The sequence below is a fragment of the Ptychodera flava genome, chromosome 16 (assembly GCF_041260155.1).
Source record: "Ptychodera flava strain L36383 chromosome 16, AS_Pfla_20210202, whole genome shotgun sequence".
NCBI lineage: Eukaryota > Metazoa > Hemichordata > Enteropneusta > Ptychoderidae > Ptychodera > Ptychodera flava.
The window spans coordinates 16880944-16900610 of record NC_091943.1 but is presented as its reverse complement, the minus strand read 5'-3'; the positions used below and the strand labels follow the sequence as shown (position 1 = coordinate 16900610).

Below are 19667 nucleotides of genomic sequence, written 5' to 3'. Positions count from 1 at the left end.
TCTCACAATTTTAAGTATCCGCATCAATAGATTCCACTGACACTGATTGTATTCAGAGGGCATGCATAGGCCATGGTAGACTCCCTCAGCTTTTCATTCACTTAAACTGACAAGCCCTCTATGATGTATTAAACCAGGCAAGGGTCAAATTCCGTCAATGTCAAACTATACACTGTAGAGTTTCTCTCCTGTCTATGGTCAAATTGAGCATTGTATGCAAACATTTCTGGCAGTGCCAGCTGACGCTTAGGTTGGTTTTACTAGTTTAAGTGTATAGAATCGTTTGGCAATAGTTCTTTTACCGGTTCCATGATGCAGTGCGCGCCAGGGTATACAAAGCGTACGTTACGCATAGAACTTTTTAGCCGTAGGGTACACGCAGGGTATGTTAATCATAGAACTCTATGGCAGATTACACCCTGACCTATATTTTCGTTGCTGATGGTTAGATTATACACGGGGCATTATTTGGCATTGCAAATTTGTGTCATTCTTCTATAACAATCCGTTGTACAAAACAAATCAGCATGTTCGCTGTTTTGAGCTTATATACGGTGTTTGATAAAGTCACTACAATGCATTGTGGGATAACCGGGAAAAGGTCTATATGGATGGTTAAATTTCGCTTGCGGACAAATCCAGTCACCAATATGCATAGACTCGGACTCTCCATAGTACTTGATGATAATGAATCTACAGAGAAAATAGATGAGAACAGTCTATGCATAGACCACGAAAATTAGTCTACAGTGAGTATGGACACAGATATTCTTGCACCTGCATGCGTGCCCATTTCTACCTCTGCAGCAGTAGAATTGGGACGGGAGACCAGACAAGGACTCTCTGATGGCTGAATAGATGCATATTGCATCTTGTGTTGACACGAGCAGTGTATATCAATCCGTATGAACCATTCAAATCCAAAAGCGCCAATATTTAGTCACTTTGTATTTTTCGTCATTTTTGTTCTGTTGGGCAAACTGCCCCTTCTCCTCCCAAAAATCGTGTTGAAATGCCTCGATGTTCTACCTGCTTGTACAGCATGCATTTGTATAGCGTCCAATGCAATTATTTGTAAGCTGAAATTTCAGTCTGGACGAGAATTCATTTGTCGACAATACCATCACATGGACTGTTTGTGTACATAGCAGGATATTAATCAGTGGCACATGTCGACCAACCAATAAACTGATTTGCACCTTCAAAAAAGAAAATCGAAATGTGAAAATTTGACATTTAAATAGTATATTGGGAATTGAAGAAACGGAAATGGTGCATTGTTGGAAATAGAGTTTGTCAGAGGGAAACTTGAATGGCCACGAAGTGCCATCCTCACAGCAGTATATACCTATTCCCTGTATTTCAATCTCAGGTCAAAGATTTTAAATTTTAAAATAGGCCTGAAGATTAATAATCAAGATGATTAAACCATTTGAAAAGTGAAAATTAGCCCTATTACGACTTTCTTTTATGAAGGTGCAAATTGTTTTATTGGTTTGCCGAAATGTGCCACGGATTGATATGCACTCTATTTCAATGTACATTTTGGAGAAGGGAGAAAATGTACTGGTTTCCTTGCCCCTCGGATCTCTGCTTTTGACTCTGGAAAAATCAATAATGGGCAATATTCATGACACAAACAAGTTGACTTTTGTCTCTTTATTTATTTTTATATCACCATAACGACATGTAGAGCCCGTGACAATTAAACGTCACATTTCATACATAATATAGGACACAAAGTCATATGAGTGTCTTTTTCCATAAAAACAAACGTTTTAAACCAATTTTTTCTGCAGTGGAAAGAAAAGGCATTGAAGCCTCAATGAAATATGCATAACAGCCGTGTAAATTCCCTTCAAAATCCCTGAAATCATCTCATAGATTTGTCAGATAGATACATTATGTGCATTTGCCAAGAAATATACACAAAGCGACCGAGATAAAAAGTTCTAGCAAATTCAAGTTGAAATAGACACTGCATAAAATAGTACTGCACGATAGGAAGTAGTTGAGAAGGTACCACAATAAAAAATGGTTGTGTTCTTGATCAAAGTATACAAGTCCTGGTTGTTTAATTCGCAACAAATCGATGTGTCTCTATTGTTTAATGGTAACCATGTCTTCAAATGATTATAATTAAATAATATTAAAACTGATGAAGTTAACACGTTCTCGCTACAGTGTAACTCTCAGATTCTTCAAAGCAAATGTCCGCAACCCACGCTTCTGCGAAGTCAGTGAACTGGGTCGATTAGTTATCAAACGGGTGAATCACATGCAAAGGCTGAGGAGAACTGGGTCCATACTTAGAAGTTTTACATACTACCAAAATCCGAGGGGGAGGTCAAGTTGCTTCATACAGCTAGGGAGCCCCCATAAAAACACACGGATGTGTTAATAAACCGGACCCTGTGTTCCTCAGATGTGTCGATATTTTCAAAGGACACCGCATAGTGTCACATGACGTTTTACGCCGACACCATCACCTTACAGTCAATGTAATGTTAAACAAACAAACAAACAAACAGACAAATCAAACTCTCTGATTCGATAGAAAGCTGATGACAATGATGATGACAACACTTTTCTTGTTTGATCTGTTTAAAGACATCAGGAAAAAACCTGAGCAAAACATTTGAAAAGACAAAACTTCAAACCAACTTTTACAGCGAAATACTAAATTTGATCGACGACATGAAGTTAACTATGTGAACTACATCCGATTTTTTCTATAGTGTAAGTCCTATCATTTTGGCAAGTTTTCTTAATTTAATTTAACGGAAGACCTCATCCTTTAAGTTTTCAGGTCTATACATATAGTATTAAGCACCGTCATTAACATCATAAACATACACGTGAAAGTTAATTAACTTGTGTACCAATTACAACAGATCTCATGCAAAGCACCAAATAATCTGAAGTTTGCTCCAATTGAACCCACAAACTTACTTTATTGTGACGCATACACTCAATTCATTCCCCGTCTCCGTATTTTCATCTCCCAGTTCCTACACTGACTTTTGACCAGCTTTTGGCTCCGAAAGTTACTCTGATTGACAGAATTTACTTCATATTTGGGTAACATACCATATCACACAGACTATCACTCTCAGACTATATCACTTATAAGCAATGTTGACTTATGTTTTCATTACTAACAGCACGTGAACCGCTAAGTGGAAACCACGTGCAATATGTTCAAACTTGCAACGACCGAAATGGCTGAATGATAAAAAGATCAACTCGAAATGCGTACCTTTTGACCACCAAAGAGTACCTGAATACATTTAAATTGCCCTTTTTAAATAGGTTAATACACTTTTTAAAGACTTTGCCTTTTTCAGTTCAGATTTTCACCTTGTGTGAAGAAAGGAATTTTAGTTTGCACATAAAGAATATCGCACTCATATTTCCTATGAGGCAGTTCTACCCTTTGCAAGCAATGGAGTAGTCTAGAGTTCACCATACAGGCCAAATGCATGCACCTAGTCATGATATTCTGCCGAAACAACGCACTATAGCTCAGAACCATTGAAACACTGATATCATCTTCTCAGAAAAAAATACGTTAGTATCTAGATAAACTCATTATTTTTCAAACGCAAGCATTTAAATCTCTCGTTTTGCCAGGATTATTGAAACAGTTGTGAATCCGTAACACCATATGTTCTACGCCTCATGTCATATTAAGTAAAATTGCACCAGGCCATAAAATCACGGCTAAAATTCCCCTTCCGTTAACTTTGTTATAAATTATTCTGATGCTAATTTATCCCTATCAAGATATCTTGATTAAATGCAATAAGTCCTTATTGTGTTAACACTATCTATTATACTTATGACCAGGGTTGTTCTTTTGGAACATTACTAACATCATTTTGTCTCTTTCACCCGTTGCTCCATTAAAATGGACTCGTTACATGTGAAATTATACAGAATAAATCCATACGTTACATGTAATAATACGGTACATAGTCATGCGTACCCGGTGCATCATGGGAAATGTGGTGACTTGACTTTTTAGTTACTGAGCAATTTACGAGTATACTATGGTAGTTTTAATATAATGTTATGTGGAGATTGTAGTTTCTAATGATCAGGAGTGCCTAACAAATCTACTATTTCAGGTCAAGTTTGAAGTTTTATGAGCGATGACAAGACCGACCAGCATACAGAATATTGCGTTGTGTCTAAACACACTGACTGCAAAACGCCTTGTTGTCCTTCTTGAAGAACGACTCGCCATCAAACGGCTTCTTGCAGCCCTAGAAAAAGATTAAAAAGTTTGTGCCAACATTCAATAGAACAGCCATAAAGTTTACGACATTCACCCGACATAATTTGACATGGACTTTTATCGGAATATCAATGGCTACTTCCCAATCGTCTGAATGAAATAAGCAATTTTTTTATCTGGTGTAGCTACTGGCTAGAATTGAATACATAAATTTGAACTATATTCATTCATACGATCGGATTGCATTCCCTACCTTTGTTATGCTTGACGTACATTCGATTCTTCTTTCATTCAACCGGTCAAAGACTGGTCTGTTTTAATTTGTTTATTTCCAAATTTCTTTTTATCATTGACAAAATGTAAAAAATCCAGCTTTTACAATCTGTAAGGTAACATTCTTTCTCGCTAAATCGATTAGTGATGGCATGGCTAGCTTTACGGAGACATTTAGAAGATTATATTCAGACCTTTTTCGTGTGGTCTGCCTCGTTCACAAAAAGTTTGCAGAGGAAAATATTTTGCATAGACTTTGAACTGACATAAATATAAAGCGAAAGTTAAGGGAAGAGTAATGAGTCCATGGACCTACCGTGCATTTGAAGCACTCCGGATGCCAAGCGTTACCCAGAGCGTTGACCCACTTCGAAGATATCTTCTCATTACAGCCGTGGCATCTCTCCGGTTTTGTCTCTCCATCCAAAAACAATCTTTCGTAGTCTAAAAGAAAATATTTTTTTAAAAATTGAAATTCCTTCTATGACTTTCGGTGGGGGCATTGGGGCATTAATGCAAATGAAGCATTAATCAAATGAAAGCATGAGTTCCGAAATGATTTTCCTCTGACAGCAGAGTTGAGGGCAGGCAGCAAATACTGCCCTCTACGTTGACAATTGCACATCTTAGGCCACCCTCCAAACCGCGAGAAATTATATTTCTGTACAGGTACAGGCGTGCCCATGTAACTGAGTTTTATTTGGTTGCACGGTTAGCGTTATTTGAAAAGTGGCTTTCAGCAAAGTACAGTGTGGAAGGTTTGTGACGGAAACAAGACGTCAAATAAAATAATGGCACTCGACTCATTTCATGGAGGTTGGGATTACTATTGGTCATTGAATAACTACTTTTCTCGTATTAATGTTATACCGGTCAGGCTGCTCTTGTTCAACTAGCCCGCGAAATGCATAACACAGCCCCATACCCCATAAATCACATTGGTGCAAACGTAGTCCCTGGACAGATCTAGCTCCAGGGTCTGGAGTGTACTAAAAGCTCGGCGACCCTACCTGCTTTACAGTATGGCTTCCCGTCTTTCGGATAGAACGGCCCGTCAAAGGGTGTCTTGCACTCCGCACACACGAAACACTTGGCGTGCCACTTGAACTCCATTGCACTGATGATTTCCTGTTGTTAAAGTCAAATTAATCCATACTGGTCAAAATTATTTTGTATGAGTTTGATTGTATCGCATAGCGAGATCACACACTAAGGGATGGACTATAAGTTCTTCGGAAGGGGTGGTTGAAATGGGGCGAAATAAATTGTTCATCGCCTTCAAAAAGATCTGCCATATTTTCATACAGAACTGGTGGATCATGAATACTGCCAACAAACCCACATTTTTTCGAGTTTACAATTATGTAGACGTTTTTGCTTTGCAATATCAGCGAAGCTGAAATATTGAAAAAATGCGCTTCGTAGAGCTTGTTGGTGGTGGTGGTGTTTTTTTGACCACCTTTCCTGACATAATATGCGGTATATTTTCACTTGACACTGTCACTTTACGTATCGCTTCGATCGCTCTTAATTGAGGTAGTTCGCGCCTCGAAAATGAAAGACTTAAATTTTCACTCAAACTTTCCTCAAGCAAACTTTACACCATACTCTTACCAAATCAAGAATGAAAATCAGAAGTCATCGCGCAACTTTTGATACTAGAGAAACAAATTACCCTATATTTACCGATATTTGAAATTCAAAATGGCCGCCATTCCTGTGTAATCTCTATGGGGAAATGAAATTCCCGATTTTCACGAAATTAAGCCTGTGAAAACTTTATTTACTCCACAAGCTGCAATGGGCTCCCACAAGTGGTAGGCCAAAAGAAAATCACAAAAGTTTGAGAATCCAAATATCAATCCCTGAGTGAATAGTTTGCTTCACGTTACAATGAACACTTACTCCGATAACGGGGTCGTTACAGGCGGCGCATTTTGCTGCCTGTTTCTTGTAATCGTTCTCGCACAGGACTCGTCCGTCTTTTGTCTCGTAGAAACTTTTACAATCCTGTTTGCATTCATCGCAGTAAACTGGCCCTCTGTTTTTAGAGGAAAAAGGGGGAAGATTATTGAAAACAACGGCATTAAAACATGCGACGTCAGATAACGTCGCGTTGGCTACTGAAAAGGTATTGTGCGTGATTACATCGATACTGAACAATTCAGTCGTGTAGCCACAGTCGCTTGTGAACCGATACACGGCGGCTGCTGTGTGGTGTAAATTAGCCTACTTTTCTAATGCATACCACACAGCGGCCGTCGTGTTTCGGTTCACAAGCGACTGTGCGTGTAGGGGGTCTCCGCCAACTCTTGAGTTGGACTTGGCTGAGACCCATACACGACTTAATCTTACAGTCTAGATTACACCTTTTTGAATTTGAATTTATGGAACATTTCTTTCGTGATAAGAGCTACAAATGTGGTTTCACAAACCCTTCTCAGTTGGTTGTGTAATTTTTCTTGCTGCACACTTAAATATTATTTGAATAACATCGTGTGGCGTGACACCACTGAAGAAGGCGGCGGTCGAACAGATTCATCATGTTATCGCCAATTGGCAGTACAGCGCGCATGTACATGTATACTTACGTTATCTTCAGAGGCACTGCCGGCTTGTGTTCATCGTTGCCAACGCTCGATACCTTACCACTGAGAAAATACAAAATAACATTTTTGCTCTAAAACTGAAAAACAAACGTTACTTTTGCCTATCATTAGTTTCATATCGAATAAGCACGAGTCATAACAATCAGGTACAAAACGAAAGAGGAAAAGACACACTGGAAACGAGAAATAAAATAACCGATTGGCAAAACATCAGACGGTAAAGATAAAATGTTTATATGATTGCTTTGATGGTTAACTTCAGAAATAATCTTCTGTAGGTGATACAAAATATGCAGTTATCATTGTCGAAGTTATCGTCTGCAAAATTTTCGAAACCGAAAAGTTACTCCCTTTATGAATACTTGGGACGTTAACAAATACTAGCTGTTAACAAAGAAAAAGCAGTTCCGGTTAAAAACTAGTCATTCACATCAGGTTGTGACATAATATTTACGGTAATATTTGCGCATTGCGGTGCAACTTGAAATACATGAGGTGCGCCCATGCTTCTATGCAAGTAATCTTTTGTACAAATTTGTGCTATGTATGATTTGATTCTAAACATAAGGTATCTTTCTTGTGAATCCAACTATACTGTTTTCAGTTTTATTCTGGCTGGCCTTTACAAGCGATGTAAAAACAAAGTAAGACTATCCTTCTACCGTAGATGACACTGTACCTTGGCCTGAAGACGTTGGATTCGTACTGCCCCTTCATATTGCCAGGTGGTTTATAGTTGGCTACGATGAACACTTTGCCATCTTTCGTCTTTGCTTTACCAATGCCAAATTCTGTACTGCTTTTCCATACCATTTGTGTGAAATGACCTTGGTTTGGAAAAACATAAACGATTATTGCAATAATAAAATGATAAATTACATTCCAGTCTTTAAGACCATCAAGTTGAATTTTTACTATATAATTTTTATTCGTCTGTTCATGTAATAGGGCCGACGTAAAATATGACAGCACTTCATTAAACATGACCTATGAAAAAAGGTAGGTAGGTTAGGCATGTCATATTACTTTGCTAGTCAAAAGCCGTAGGAAAAGAATAAAGTCTGACAAATATTTGCATGATTTGGGTTACACGTAGAAAGGGCACTTGTGAACGTACGTGGCATGTTTAAAGCACGGGTGCTCCTTCTTTACAGCGAACAGCATAAAACTCCGAGCGCCTGTGAGTTGAAATCGGATGGACGTGCAAGACATTTTTCTAAATTTGCCAAGGTGCGTGTCGCTAAGTACATTTACTCTGTTCTTTCGATGCAGTGCCATTTACAATGACCTTCTTTTCATTTCCAAGTAAAAAAGTCGAGCACAAATGCCCATCAATTATACAGAAGGCATTTTGTCAGGCGCTATAGGCCTCAGTCTAAAAACGGAATCTTTGAGGTCGATCGTGAAGCACTTCGCAAAGTGGCAACTTTTCCAAGCGAGACCACGTTATCCACATGAGAATTAACCATTGATGAGACACAATCGCGGAGTAAAACACAATCAGTACCAAGTTGACCGCTTTTCGTCGAGCTTTCGGTCGTATATCTGTGACAGCTGGCAAATCGACCCCGTACACCTATGTAAGTGGAAAGACCTCACACCGCGGTTTCACGGTGACCTAGTTGTTGGCGGGTGCACCAGTGCAAACAGAATACAACATTGCAGGAAACGATTTACCGCTGCAATCATTTTTAATCGAAGGCAACCCCCCAAACCAAAAGCAAAAACAAAAACAAAACAAACCTAAAAAAGAGACCAACAGTCCCTCCATTTAGGCTGTGAGAGACCTTAGAGTCATAGAACGCGCCTCGGGGACAGATATTCGGACTCTCAAACTTTTACAATTCTTTTCTGATATAGCACTTGTGGGGGTTCATTTTAAATTTCTTGGTGTGAGAAAACTTTTCACCGGCTTAGTTTTTCGAAAATCGAAAATTTTTAATTTTTTCTCCATAGAGTTAACACAGGGATGGCGGCCATTTTGAATTTCAAATATCGGTAAATCTTGGGTTATTTGTTTCTCTAGTACCAAAATTTGCAGTTTGATTTCCCGATATTTGAAATTCAAAATGGCTGCCATCCCCGTGTTAACTCTATGGGAAAAAAATAAAATTTTCGATTTTCGAAAAACTAAGACGGTGAAAACTTTTCTTTTGCCAAGAGCTTCAAAATGAGCCCCCATAAGTGGTAGGTCAGAAGAAAATTGATAAAATTTGAAGGCCTGAATTTCTGTCCCCGAGGTGCGTTCTACCTTAGAGAAAGTTTGAGCGAAAGTAGTCTTTCACTTTCGAGGGACGTAAGCTTACGCACCTCAAAACAAAAAGACTAAAAACTTTTGCTCAAACTGTCCTCAATGAAAATTTCAACTATCATCAGATCACACTTCATCAGCACTTGATCTGTGTCCCCCCGGAGACTAACTCTTCTCTTTCTTATTCACTATCGAATAATGGACCAGACGTGTTCGTTGACTGTGCCAGTCACGTCATGTCCTATGAACACAGGTGTTAAAAGGTCGAATAAACTTCACCGAATGCTATTGCGAACACTCTCAACAATGTTGAATAAACAGACGCCACACAACAAAAGTTGGGGGATCTACAACAAGGACTGTGATTGCTCAAATTAGTAGTACATACACTTTGAAGCGTCCCTCGGAAGGGTATTCCCATAGAAAGTTGAATGCATGGGTACATGCCGCCGGATACGTCGCTTTTTTCACGAGAAAATCCCTAAACATTGGCTGACTTTTATTCCGATAAGAACCCTCAGCATGGTTCGGTAGCAAAGGAAATGTCCCCATGTCATCAGAAAACCTACGGTTGCTAAAGAATGGTAGTAAATAACCTCAATATTTCAACAAATTTGACAAGATACCCGGCCAACTATGATATGCAATGCCATGGTATCATTCGACTTGGCAAACTTTTAACGTCGATGATCCCGGGTGACCCTGGGTCACGAACTTTAACCCCCCCGGTGAAGACAGATGCAAGTCGTGTGTATGTGTATATGTCTGTCTGTCTGTGTCAGTGTCTCTGTGTGTTTGTGTATTTGCGTGTGCATGTACATACTGCACACACAATTATGTGTGTAGTAATGTTACAACAAGTGTTATTATTATTAGCTCCTGCTTACTATCATTTTGACCAATAAATCGATTAATGTTCAATTACTTCAATATTGAGAACGGTTATAATCTTTTTATTGCAAAAACTGTAAATTGTTGGCCATCCTCGAAGCAGCAGTCACCTTATCAACATGCGCATTGTAAACCAACTGGCATTCTCGCCATGACGTCACAGCTCAGTGCAGTTGGTGCAATGGACACCTGATCCCACGGTAACCTGATCAAGAGGCAATACACGACCATTTTATCTTAATTAAACACACATCCCGTTTTGCAGCTAACGTTCTTTGAAAAGTGATCACCCTAAAAACAGCACAACGATTTGATTATAATAATAGCTTCTTTTACAAAACGAAACACTCTGTAAGTCTTTCGGGGCCTCAATACCTTAACTTTGTGGAATAATTTTTTTCACCTATTTCCCACACACACCCTTTAGAAACCTGGAAACATATACCTTGAATGGCGGCACATATGGCGGCGAATGCGCTGTCTGATTCTTTGACATCATTAGCGCAGGATGGGAACCTCCTGAAATTTTCTGATCGATTGCGTTTCCAATTCAAGGCAGAGGAAACAAAGAAGACCTACTCGACCGCGAATATTACCTTTGCGCTCAAATACTTTGCAACAAAAAAGGGTACAGTCAAACACATAGAAGGCGACGTGAAATATGAGTATGTTTGGCTATAGAATGCCTCCCCCCCCTCCCCGGTGGTGTCGAGACTGAAGTACGATGACTAAGATCCCTTTCAGTTGAGTATGCTGGATCGCTGGTCCCTGGATTCACAAGACTATGCAGCTGTCAGCTTGTAAAATACTTAAAAAGTAACCTTCAAAATTTCACATCTGAGATCATAACCATCTTATATTTGTCATCAAATGTTGGTTTGCTCTAGCTTTCTGTAGAATGTGATAAAAAAGTTTCATGGAAACGTTTTCATTATGATCAAACGCACATTAGCTGTACCATTTTCCATTTTGCTGACCAAATATGCTCTCTAGTCTTCACGGAGATGTTGTCAGTATTTCTATTTTTGGCGATGGATTCGGTCACAGTTTTCGTGTTCTCGCTCCAGGCGGCCATATATGACTTATTAGACAAAATAATTTTAGTTGTTACAATCTGGGTGGTGCTTTCGTCGCCAATTTTTGAAAAAGTTCTGAGGTCACACTTTAGTCAGCATTTTGCGTTTGCTTTGAAACTATCTTTTCGAAAAAAAAGATGAAAAAATTATTCAGCTACTGGGGCTTTGAGACGCCGAATCGGTGATATTTCGTTCTTTTGTATATTCTGAAACTTTCAGTTGGACATTCGATCTCGACATCTCGTCGAGTACATGCCTCGTTGTGAGCGTTCAGTTAATCTTATGACCGTTTCCAGTTCAGCCCACAAAGTGCTACGTTTTCACCTTTCATATAAAAGCGAATGCTAGCCACGTCAGAGACGATAACTTGAGTAAAAGTTCAAATAAAGGACACATCGGCGGGAAACGTATAAGTATTTATACAAAACAAATCTATAACAAAACATAATAGTCCTTCCAGTGTTGGAGAGAACGTGATAAAAAACAAGTACAGATAAAGTGTGTAGTGTCTACGCGTAGGAGTAATTATTGACATGCTTAATGTGCAGTTTGGTATGGTATCGCGATCAAGTACATGTAACACCATTATTATGTCCCGATAAAAGACTTTTATAAACCCAAGAGGATTTCACGAAATAACTTTCATCTTCACACACTGTGCGTGCCTAGACAGACGTGCATTGCGCGCAGAATGATCTATGTACACGCGTAAAACAACAACGAACAACAATGTTCAGACACGAAGATTCTATGATTATGAAAAACTTGAAAGAGCCAATTGAACTCAATTCCAGAGTGGTTTTACTACTTGATGGTTGTCGTATAAGATATCTGTATTGTTGTTAATTTTCGCCGATCGCCAATCTAACCACAGAGAAACATCTATGTTTCTCTATGATCTAACTTAGTCTCCCCCGGATTGCCCTGCAGTCGTACCACGTGCGTATGAATATTTCCGAAGGGAACGCCACTCGTGACGAAACCTTTGTCAATTTTAAACCCGACGACAATGATGTCGACTCAATAAACTCTTTTGTGCGTCAACCACCCGGGTGTTTCAGTTGAACATGACAGACAAACAGCCTGGTGCACACGTGACTGCCATCTTTCGCACAGTTGTCATGGCAACAGCGAGATGAGTCAGACGACGACCTGCTGGAGAACATTTCTGTATTTTTGCATTAATGATTAATTCGTCACCGGCTGATAATGGCTCATGTGAAAACGCATGGATTGTACACACGTTTCAGGCATATGAAAATAATTGACCAATGTCGGAAGCTAACTCGCTGGACAGATTGATTAATCCTAAATGATCAAAATAATTTACCTTCATATTTTATTCAGGTGTTCAATTTCTACCTCTGAATTGTAATTAATGCCCATTATTGTCGACGCGATCCAGTCCCATGAACTCTATTAACGACATTAACGTCGCGATAGTATGAATATATGTAATGACGTCATACATATATGGCCGTCGATTTCAGTTGTCGTGCAGTTTGATTCAACGAATCGTGTTACACCGCACCGATATGGTAATATGGAAAGATATTTTCGCGCGCCATATACACCTTGCAAATAATCAAATAAAGAGCTTGTTATGTCAATTTCGCCTTTACTGTTGCAATTGCGGGTCGACCAATCACGAAATATTGTTACATTCGTGTGGGTGAACAAAAAGTGTATATGTATATTAAAATCAGGTTTCTGGAGAATTCAGGTATCGAAAATAAGGAAGGCATGTGACAGAGCTTGGTTTCCATCACTGAATTTTTGAACAAACGAATCAACAATAGAGTGTATTAAATTTTTATGTACTGAAACTGAAATGAACACATCATATTGAAGTCGTCGTTGAATGACACTGGCATGATCGTGACTCGGCAGTCACACCGCTGATTAACAATTTCCATTTATATCAAATAGCTTGGTTTCGTCGATAGCCTGTTACAGATCATGCGCTTAAAGAAATGCCACGTGACTTTCAGATATTGAGGAAAAGGGCTATTTTGGAATAGGGTCGGACATCGTATCGAAAAGAATAAACAACGCCTCATTTTCCGAGCTCAGATTAAAAGCCTTGAGATCGATTTGTGTTTCGTTCTTCTCCGAGTCTTTATGTATTGCCAGTCATCGGCAAGTCAATCATTGGGGAATGATGGCGCATCGCTTGAATACTAAATAGAGTTCACAGCAGATCCGTCGTCTGTCTTGAAAGAATAGGTGCGTCTGCTCTCGATTCTATAGTTCATTGACCTCAAGCATTACATACAAGCAAGGTCTCTCTCTCTCTCTCTCTCTCTCTCTCTCTCTCTCTCTCTCTCTCTCTCTCTCTCTCTCTCTCTCTCTCTCTCTTACGATGTCTTAACTTTTATATTAGATATGAGACACTGAATATGCTGTTAAGTAATTGCGTTTCATAAAGCGAACGTACAGAATAGTAATGGGCGCTTTCCTCTTCTACATCAAACATGTTCTGGTTTCTTGGCAACAAGACAAGGATAAATACAAGTACGTAGCAATTACCCCGTTCAGAGCTTGGTATACTAAATACGCGTGAAAAAAGTCTGACAAGTCATTAGAGTGTACGATTTGTGCTTTATGTGCTAATATTTGGTTTTAGGAAAACGATATCAGACGAGAAATGATGTTATGTTACACGTAAAGTCTCTGTGGACCCTTGTCTGGTAGGGTGTGTCTGATACCTAATGTATTATTCATATTCCTTTTACGAGGTAGTGTATTATTATTTTTTAAAGTAAACGAGGTAGTGTGTATGTCAAAGGCCAACTAAATCTGCACACAGGTGCTTACTGAACATGCAACGTGAATACATGCACCAGTAACGTGTGTGTGTGTATCTCTCTTCTCTCTCTCTCTCTCTCTCTCTCTCTCTCTCTCTCTCTCTCTCTCTCTCTCTCTCTATTTATAACGCTCTGATTTAGCATCGCGCACTGTAATTTCTCACGGGACATCTGTATACTTATATATATATATATATATATATATATATATATATATATATATATATATATATATATATATATATATCTATATATCTATATATATATATCTATATATCTATATATATATATATATATCTATATATCTATCTATCTATCTATATATATATATATATATATATATATATATATATATATATATATATATATATATATATATTCCAAACAGTGTGATTTTTGTCAATAACAGCATATTATATCAGCGAAGTGTATAAACGTACCTCCTGCTCCCCACACTGGGTTGTTGAAATCATACTTTTTGATGTCGTCATACCACATCTTACTGACTTCTTCGCCTGGAGGGTAACAAAAGGACGAGTAGACATTTAAAACGTAGGTACAAATCAACTTGAATGGGGACCATAAGCAGCAAGGGGAATGGCACAGATATGTCAGTCCGTACAGCTTTGATTTTATCCGATTGTCAGTTTTTTGGCTACCGACTTACAGCTTACAGAAACAGACAACTGAATAAAGAACAAATGTTTTGTATTATCTCACATTTTTCATCTTTATTGAGGATGTATTAAAAGATAACTTTGAATACTGTGACCCGAAGTTGCTTTGAATAAGGAATTTCAAAGGACGTTTTGTAAAAGTTTAGGAGACAAAATAGAATGTGCATCATTGATCTGGATCAACCAGGCGCTGACAACGCCTAAAGTTAATATTTACAGACAAAAAAGATATCCTGACACTGTCAACAAAAAGACTAGAGTTCTTAGATCACAAGCACCTCATTGATTCCTGCGATACTTTTAGGGGCGAACGAATGAAAGGTGTGACGAATTTATGTTATAGGCATAATTACGCGCGCACGATTTGCACATAAATGTACAAACTGAACAAAACCCTTCAACTTTTTAGGGCACTTTACACAGCATGTATCATTTGTAAGCCCTGTATATTTACTGAGCTTATTTCGTGGCTCAATCGCCGTGTGATGACTGTCATGTTTATGAGTGGCAGCGTCTTTCGCTGTGATGTAATCGAGGTTGTACTTGACATGATTTGCTGAAAACTTCCAATGCTCAAATCTCTGAATAGGCAAACACAAAGCCATCCTTTTAGTTAGGTCTCGTTCTGTGTCCGTTTTGTGTTCTCTGAAAAGCCGCTGACAAATGACTTGATGACGTAACGTTGTAAAGTCATCGACAATAACTTATACTTGGATACATATGTATCACTTAATGCAGAAAAGAATGGTAGCGGACATTGCCATGGCGACAGACAGAATATTTGCTAATATATCATTATGAATATCTGTAAAAGAGGTGTAAAAATATAAAAACATGACAATTTTCAATATGGTAAGAACAAAGGCAAGATGAACTAACCAGACATATCGTAGTCTCCGCTGCCGGCTCCAAAGCCTACGTTTTCACCGTATCCAGCAGTGTCGCTGTGTGCAAGTCGGCCCTGCCTAGCTAGGTGATCGGCCCACTTCTGTGAAAGCTTACTGATGGTGGCCGAGTACGTCATCGGCTTGACTCCGTGCAGAGCGCGATACCTGTTCTGGGCATCTAAGGCTTCCTTCTCGAAATCGTTCATATTCGGTTTTTGAGTCGGTGTCGTTAAATTCCCTGGCGTTGAAATCGCAACGACGCGCTCTGTTTTTTTAACGGTTGCTGTAAAAACACAACATACAAAATGGGTGATATACTAAACGCTTCGAGTTATGGGGTTGATGTACACAGGCCTAAAATGTAATATTTCGTGTTGTATACGACTTAACGGGTCACGCCCACGTTTGATACAGCGAGAACGTTCAGCCGAAATATCGAATCTCGCCCACGGTAGACGTAAATCAGACAAGCTATGCGATTCATTTCGGAAGAAAACGCAGCATTGCTACCTGAGATGGTCTCTCCTCAACGCCACTGTGGTTGGCCGAACGGGATGACCTCCGCAGCTGTAGTGAAATCCTTCTCCGCCGCCTTCACTGTAAAACATAATTTTGTGGGTTGTATTCAGCACGGGGGTGCCATCCTCCATCTCCATTTCTCCCTGAATATCTGTCACCATCACATGCCTAGGAAATGAGAGTGAATGGATTTTAAAAACTGCACTATTATGTGTATAACAGCATACTCCGCAGAAAATAATCAAAATCGAAAAGGGTGACATTCCCTACCTTACCTGGCTGTTCAGCTCTATAGCAAAGGTTGAAGATTGATGCTTGGAAATGCCACAGTAAAGTGAAGGGGCGACCAACCTGGGCAAGGGGTCAAGGGGTTAAATTCCAGATAACCTTTAGCATGCCTTCTTTTTCATGTGTTTTCTCTGTCTGAATAATTTTTGTTCTAAACTGTCTGCGCTTTCGTAGAACCGCAACAAGCACGGCTTAACTGCTGTAAACATCTGCCCTCAAATGACCTCGCCTACTCATTTGCATAATGCGATTCAACACTCTCATTACATGGTAACGAAGAATCAAAAAGTGTCGAATCCCGCTTCGAACAATGTAAGATCATTTTAAACAACAAGCCGTTTTATTATGTTAGATGATGAACGATAACCTGAGTTACATTCGTGGCTCGGTGAACATTTTCCATCCATCAGGCAGAGGTCACACAGTCGTTCCATAGTGGACTTCGATAAAGGAACAAGCGATCACTGCCTGGCTGCCGATGTAAGGTGAAGTGTTAGGGCTGTACAAACTTGCAAAGTTAAGAGCACTTCTTTCTCTTTCACAACTTTCATCACCCCTTTGTTAGAATTAATGCGCCCGGCAGATGTTTTTGTCAGCCATTGTTATCGGCAACAAAGCAGCGAAAAAACATCACCATTGTGGGGCCCGGGTCAATCTGGACCACTTCGTCGTTGGGCTGAGCTTAAGGGGATTGAAGACAGTTCGCGATCGTTGAAGCGAAAGGTTTGTTTGGTTGGTCAACAAAGCAGCGGTTGTAAGGGTCATTTTTTTATCTTTTTAAGCGGGGGTCGGACTCTAAGGTTAGAACCCCATAAACTGTATCTTTTTACAATTTTTTCGATTAAAAGATGGTTTTAAATGAAAAAAAAAAAAATTACCGGCAAGTTAAAATGCCTACCGAAGTGTGGCCACGGAACGTTTTTCGAACATTGACGACGAACCTACAACGTAGATTTCAACAACTAAATAATTTTCAACTTGCAACATATATATATTGCGAGCAAGTACATAGACACTACGATCGAATCAACTGACATGAATTGAAATAGCGGAATTTCAAAAGACAAGACGACTTCAAAACGGGAACCAAAAACATCTCTCTGAAGACTGGCTGGTATTTTTGGAGGTGAGAAAAATGCAGAGAAATACAGATAACGGGGCTTGAAAGCTTGGCAGTCGATAACAGGACAATCCGTTGTGAAGTCGAAACAGTCTCGCCGGTTTTGTGTTTGGAACCGTCCCTGGTTTCAGCAGACTGGTACCTTGGTAATTCATTGCTTTGCTGAGATGGATCTGTAATTCAATGAATACAAGGCAACAAACCTCGCAGCTTGCTGTGAAAAATGGATGGCTTCCTTCAGCTGACCTTGTGATTCCCAAACCATGTTTCGCCGAGAGTTAAGGTACAATGCGCCTCGGGGACAAATACTCGGACTCTTTTCTAATCTGCCACCTGGGGGGGGGGGGGAGGGAATCATTTTAAAATTCTTTAAGTAAGAAAACAACCACTGTCTTAGTTTTTCAAAATTCGAAAAATGCATTTTTCCCGCATCGAGTAGTGACAGGGATGGCGGCCATTTTGAATTTCAAATATCGGTTACTGTTAGACAATTTGTTTCTCTAGTACCAAACTTTGCGCTCTGACCCCAGATTTTTATTCTCGATTTGGTTGACGAATGATTGAATGTTTCATTGAAGAAAATTTCAGCAAAAAAATTTAAGTTTGTCACTTTCGAGGCGCTTACAACCTTAACACATAACTCACAGCAAAAAGTCACAGAGATTTCCAAGCGATAGATGTCTTACAAAGGAAAAAAATCTAACACATAACTCACAGCAAAAAGTCACAGAGATTTCCAAGCGATAGATGTCTTACAAAGGAAAAAAATCTAAAAACAACACAGTAGCGACAAGACCTGGGTCATATCAACGAGTGTCGTTAAATACCGACCTTACCTGAACTAAATACCTACACAGTATCAGGCTCATTCGCTGTAAACAACATTCATGTCTATAATTTAGATTTTATTGCCGAAAGTTTTAGATCGACTGGAGTGTAGAATGAAATGAAAGAGACACAGGTATCCGAAACCAAAAGTCTCTGATAGAATTGTCCACATTACCAGTATCTTATATGAGATACATACGTGGGCATATGGACCGATGTGTGTCCGTATTTGGAATATCTGCCTGGTCGAACACTTAGTATTCGGCAACCTGTCGAGGACAATTGCGACGCTGACCCCATTCTCAGGTTTATTATTGACCCTGCACTCAATCGTCGATTGGCATTCCTCTAGGCAGGTCACGAATGGCATTCAAATAAACAATAAAAGAATGTAGCCAAAAAAAAGTAAGAAGAAAAACCTCGTATATCGGCTGCACACAAGCGTAGACAGTTCAACAAAGCAGTTTGCTTCGACGGAGTTTCATTGAGTTATATCAATATTTTCAAAGTTCAAATGAAGATCGATTTTGATGCAAAGGGGTAGCATTTATGACTCAAAGATGAAGTGGAAACTATCGATGCTGGTTTATTGAATAAAATGTGCCTTTCTTGAGAGAAATCCGTCTCCGAACTCGTCGATGTGTGTATCACGGCCATTTTGCTTTCTAATATATACAGAGACATCCGCGCCGTGTATTGAAACACAACGTCTGATATATACACACATCCATCCATCCATCCATCAATCCATCCATCCATCCATCCATCCATCCATCCATCCATCCATCCATCCATACATACATACATACATACATACATACATACATACATACATACATACATACATACATACATACATACATACATACATACATACATACGAGTACACGCACAGATATATATATATATATATATATATATATATATATATATATATATATAAATATATATGTATGTATGTATGTATGTATGTATGTATGTATGTATGTATGTATGTATGTATGTATGTATGTATGTATGTATGTATGTATGTATGTATGTATGTATGTATGTATGTATGTATGTATGTATGTATGTATGTATGTATGTATGTATGTATGTATGTATGTATGTATGTTATGTATGTATGTATGTATGTATGTATGTATGTATGTATGTAAGTATTTGTCATGCCATAACAAAAACTGACAGACCACAAACG

At 39.0% G+C, this 19667-nt stretch overlaps 1 protein-coding gene across 2 annotated transcripts; it reads right to left on the bottom strand.

Annotated features, from left to right (window-relative positions):
- Window positions 1–1629: 1629 nt before the first annotated feature.
- LOC139114148 (uncharacterized) lies at window positions 1630–16724 on the bottom strand. Of its 2 annotated transcripts, none has more exons than XM_070675697.1 (10): window positions 16506–16724; window positions 16222–16398; window positions 15704–15994; window positions 14588–14662; window positions 7802–7949; window positions 7105–7164; window positions 6419–6554; window positions 5524–5641; window positions 4830–4957; window positions 1630–4268 (listed from the first exon to the last, which is right to left on the bottom strand). In XM_070675697.1, the coding sequence occupies exons 3-10, from the start codon at window positions 15915–15917 to the stop codon at window positions 4194–4196; spliced, it is 954 nt and encodes a 317-aa protein (XP_070531798.1). In that variant the 5' UTR covers window positions 15918–15994; window positions 16222–16398; window positions 16506–16724; the 3' UTR covers window positions 1630–4193. The 2 variants fall into 2 exon arrangements, with proteins under 2 accessions (XP_070531798.1, XP_070531799.1); XM_070675698.1 differs by having other exon boundaries at window positions 16501–16695.
- Between the last annotated feature and the right edge of the window lie 2943 nt (window positions 16725–19667).